Genomic DNA, 4570 nt, shown 5'->3' on the forward strand with positions numbered 1-4570 from the left:
CCAGGGCCCAGAGCGGTCTGTGGGCCTGCGTGACCTCTCACCGCATAACAGCCTGGTCCTGACAGGGGTGGACGGCTGTTTCTGCTTCAGTGTGTGCCTTGCTCCAGGTCTCTGGGCAGGACCGTGACAGGGCCACCTCACGACCTGCAGCCCCAGGGACAAGCACTTGGAGTGGCGCAGTCCAGGCTGTCAGCCTCGCCCTGCACTGCCTGCACTTCACCGCCAGGACTGCAGGCAAGGGCCATGCACCAGCAAGGCACAGCCACTCCGGCGCGTCATTTCCCTCCCTGCAGCCCTGTCTGAAGCACCAAATGTCTGAGCACTGTCCTCTCTGTCCCAGCAAGGGGTGAGAGGCCCAAGGGGTGGCACCCCGTGACTACATGCTTACCAGTCTGTGTGGGTGTCATCAATCACCAACAGGACCCTGGGCCTCTGGATGACAGGCGCAGAGGGCCCTGCAGGCTCCAAGGGACCCGCAGAGGCCTGTGTGGATGCAGATGGCTTCATGGCACCAGCAAAGGAGCTGAAGAGGCTGGACCCTGGGGAGGAGAAGGAGGCGGCCAGGGGCTGTGTGTGTCTCCTTTCCGTGGCTGGAGATGCGGGAGAGCTGGTGGAGCTGTCCGGGCGCTGCAGGTCGGGCATATAGCCATTGGGCAGGTTGGCAACAAAGCTGCTGTCGGAGAGGCGTCGCCGGAGGAAGTTCATGGCTGCGGATGGATGGTGAGGACAGACAGATGTGGGTGGACGGCGAGGACGGACCCTCCACAGTCTAGGTGGGACGGTGACGTGGCAGCCAGGCTGCAGGCCAGGGGAGGAGCCGGGATGGAGTTCGCCAGTGGCGGCTGCAGCGGAATTCTCTTACCTGTTGGAGACAAGCCAGGGGACACATGAATGGCACTGGCCCTGGCCCCTGGCAGCGCACACAAAGCACTGCTGGGTTCCGGGTGGTGGTGACGGAAAGCAGGACATCCTTTAGGAAGGGAACTCAGCAATGAGTATTAAAAGCATAGCCTTTTAACCTAAAATTTCCATTTTCTGGAACTCTAAGCCAAGGAAAGAATGTTACAGGGAAGAAGCCCCAAGCACAAGGCTGTTGGTCACAGCGGTATTTGCACAGCAAAGCTCTGCAGAGCAGCTCAGCGCGCAGCGGCGGATGACGACCGCAGCACCCCGCTTGAGCAAGTCTTCGCAGCTACTTCCAAGAGGCTGCTAAAGAAGAGTTTTAGTTTGAAAAAATTCTCATGTTGTGATGTTAAACAACAGGCGCCGTGATACAAAATCGCCGTTGCGGAGCGAGTGCGACCACACAAAGCCCGGAACGACCGGAAGTAAGTCTGAGCGTTAGCAAGATCCCACCTGGGCGCGCCCCGCGCAGGCCCGAGCGCGGCCGCTTTCCCTCGGGTGGCGGCGGGAGGCAAGAGGCTTCGGGGCGCCGGGCGGCCGGGCCGGGAGAGGGGCGCTGCGAGCGAAGAGCGGCGCCGGGCGGCCTCCCGGGACAGGCCTGCGCGGGCGGACTGCAACGGTTTCACATGAAGTATCCCACCGACAGCAAAGCTAGTTAAACCAGAGAACCGGATCGCATACTTTGTTAAGCTTACTTCACATTTTATTGCTGTAAAACTTGCTTGAGTACAACGCACAGTTCACAGCCGCCCAGCTGTGCTTGGGTAGAGGCGGTTAGCGTCTGGCTCTCAGGACGGTCCCTTGCGCCCCCTTCTGGTCAATCTGCCCCCTAGGAAACCGATTCCGCAGTGCGACTCCGCTTAGGAATTTTACCAGCTTTTCAACTCCAGGAAAATGTAAGCATAGCTTTTTATTTGCTAATGACTTCTTTCCATCAAAATTATCATTTTGAGACTCATCTATGGTTCATATGTCAACAGTCATCCCTTCTGTTTCATTCTTGTTTTTCCGAGACAAGGCCTCGCTGTGCAGCCCTGGCTGGCCTCCATCTCTGGGTGGCCCTCCTGCTTCCACACACGTCTGCACACACGTGTAGGATGCGTGCATGTACACGTAAACTATGCTACATATCTGTAGGTGTTTTCATAAGGGGAAACTTTTAATTTTGTGAACTTCAAGTTTTCAAATTTTATTTATGGTTAATATTTCCGCATCTCCTGTTAGAAAGTCGTGGCCAGGCCTAGGTCCCAGTCATGCTGCCCTAGGGATCTTCTGAAGAGGCACAACGCACCCGCTGGGTCTCTGAGCAGGGTGACGCGGGCCACGAAGCCCGTGCTTTCCGCGCGGGGGGCTGGGATGCAGCGCCTTTTCGGCGCGCTCGCAGGCTCTGCTGCAGCAAGGCCCTGCGCCCTGCGGGTCTGTTTCCTGGACTCACGCCTGCATGGCTACTGTGGCCACCTCGCAAGTTTTCATAATCGGTGAAGCTGAATCCTCCAAGTTAGATTTCCCTCCCAAGGCCGTGGTGCGCGCTCCCGTCCTGTCTGTACCCACTCTGAAAGCCCTGCTCGCACACAGAGGCCTGGGCGCGCCTGAGAACCGCGGAGGAGCAGCGGCCTGCCGTGGAGACAGCGTCTCTGTGAGCTGCTTCGCACCTCGTGACGGTGGCAGACAGAGTCTGCACACACTGGGGCGTCTTTAGCTCCTCGGGAATGTTTTGTGACTCTCGCTGTACAGGCCCCCACGCACTTTCTACGGATCTCACCGTGCTGCCTCCCATACACCTTGTTACATTTCTTCCTAGCAATTTCTTTGGATTTTTAAAAAGTGACACTTCTCAAAATTTCCTGCTGTTCCTTGCTAGTCTAGTATACTAACATGCTACATAAATTCAAATATTGTTTCTAGTAGCTGCTTACAGTTTCCTCAAGACTCTACTTAAGCATAAAGCATACAGATATCTTTCCTTTTTTATTTGCAAGCTTTAGGCTTTCACTTTCTTCTCTTACTCTGGCTAGAACCTCCAGGAATGGACGGGAACAATGAAAACAGACGGTGCACCTTCTGGCCAGCCTTCGCGGCTAGTGAGTTGCCCAGGTGAGAGTTCCTGTGACAGTGGCTGTTACTTCTGCCTCAGAAGCGGCTGATCACTGTGATGCGTGTCATAGGAACCGATCAGACAGCCAAGTGCTGGCTGCTGCACACCTGCTGCCTGCAAACGCCTGGCAGGCCGTGGCCGGCAGGGGCGGGGCCGGATACTTGGGGAATTACCCCCGTCAGCACCCATCGATGTGAACTGACCTGCCTCCAAAGGCGGGGAGTGCTTTAGTGCTCCTGCTAACGGGGAAGCACTCCCCGTCTGGCGGTCGCTGTGATGCGGGCCCTGGGCTGTCTGTGTGGCCGCACGTTCTCACGCAGAGGCTGCTTCCTGTGCTGCTCTGTGGGCGCTGTTTTCATCAAGAACAGGTATGGATCTGCTGGTAGTTGTCTAAATCTACTGTGAGGATTACACATTTTTTAAAGTCATTGCTTAGCTTAGTGTAGTAACATACACTGATTTTGAAAGGTTAAGCTAAATTAATTTCTATTCCTAGGATTATACCCAATTGCTCACAGTGAATTGCCCTTTTTATATATTAGTGGATTTAATCTGATAGTACTTTGCTGAGGAATCTACGTCTATATTTATGATACAAAACACTGATCTGTAATCTTCTCTGTTGACAATGTGTCCATCAGCTTTTGGTAACAAGTTTCTGGTGACTTCACAGACTATACTGCAAGTGTTTCTTCTTTTCCTATTTTCTGAAAAAATCTGGGTAATATTGGTATTGTATGTTTCTTAATTATTGGAGGGATTCAAGTCGAAGCATCAGGGATTGGTTTTTCCTGGTGGGAACATTCTTGCTTTGTTTGGCTGTGGGCCGGGCGCAGCATCCCAGGCCTCAGGCACGCGAGGCAAGTGCCGTGCCGCTGGGTGACGGCAGTAAGGGAAAGCTTTTAGTGACGAATTTGGCCTCTTTCGTAATGTGTTCATGGTTGCTGTTTCTTTTCTTCTCAGCTTTTGAAGGATGTGATTACAAGCAATTTGTCAATTTCATTTTAGTTGTGAAATTGATTGGCATAAAGTTACCCATAATGTTTATTTTCTGTAGGATCTTCATGATTCTCTTAATACCTCTGATTCTGGCAATTTGTATTTTCTCTTTTTGATTGATCAGCATTGCTAAGAATTTATGCACTTTATTAGTCTCTTAAGTAAGCAACTTGCAGCCCTTTCGCTTTCTGCATTCTTTGATTGCTGTTTCGCCTATTTCTGCTGTTACTTCCTTACTTCTCCTTTTGCTATGATGCTAATTTACTCCTCTGCGTTCTGGAACCTAAGAGGGAACCAGGCTGTCGAGCCTTCTTCCCGCCCACGGTGGGCGTCTGAAGCGGTGTGCGTTCCGGCCGGCGCTGCCTGAGCTTGCCCGGGGAACCTAGTGTGCATGTTCCTCATGACCCAGCTCTGCTTTGGTTTCTCTTTGTTTTGTTCTGTTTTGAGATGGTGTCTCACTACGTAGCTCAGGCTGGTCTTGAACTCACTATGTAAGCAGGGTGGCCTCAAGCTCGCAGCAATCCTCCTGGCTCAGCCTCCTCAATGCTGGGGCTATATGCATGTGCTACCACA

General features: G+C 53.0%; 1 protein-coding gene across 1 annotated transcript in view; it reads right to left on the reverse strand.

Moving 5' to 3' along the window:
• The window catches only part of Syn3 (synapsin III), a 317531-nt gene that overhangs the window by 285814 nt on the left and 27147 nt on the right, over positions 1-4570 (reverse strand). The window contains exon 2 of the mRNA XM_004623869.3: positions 389-707. Coding sequence (XP_004623926.1) covers positions 389-705 — 317 coding nt within the window. The 5' untranslated portion in view covers positions 706-707. The remainder of the gene's footprint in view (positions 1-388; positions 708-4570) is intronic.

The sequence above is a fragment of the Octodon degus genome, unplaced genomic scaffold (assembly GCF_000260255.1).
Source record: "Octodon degus isolate 3935 unplaced genomic scaffold, OctDeg1.0 scaffold00004, whole genome shotgun sequence".
Taxonomy (NCBI): domain Eukaryota; kingdom Metazoa; phylum Chordata; class Mammalia; order Rodentia; family Octodontidae; genus Octodon; species Octodon degus.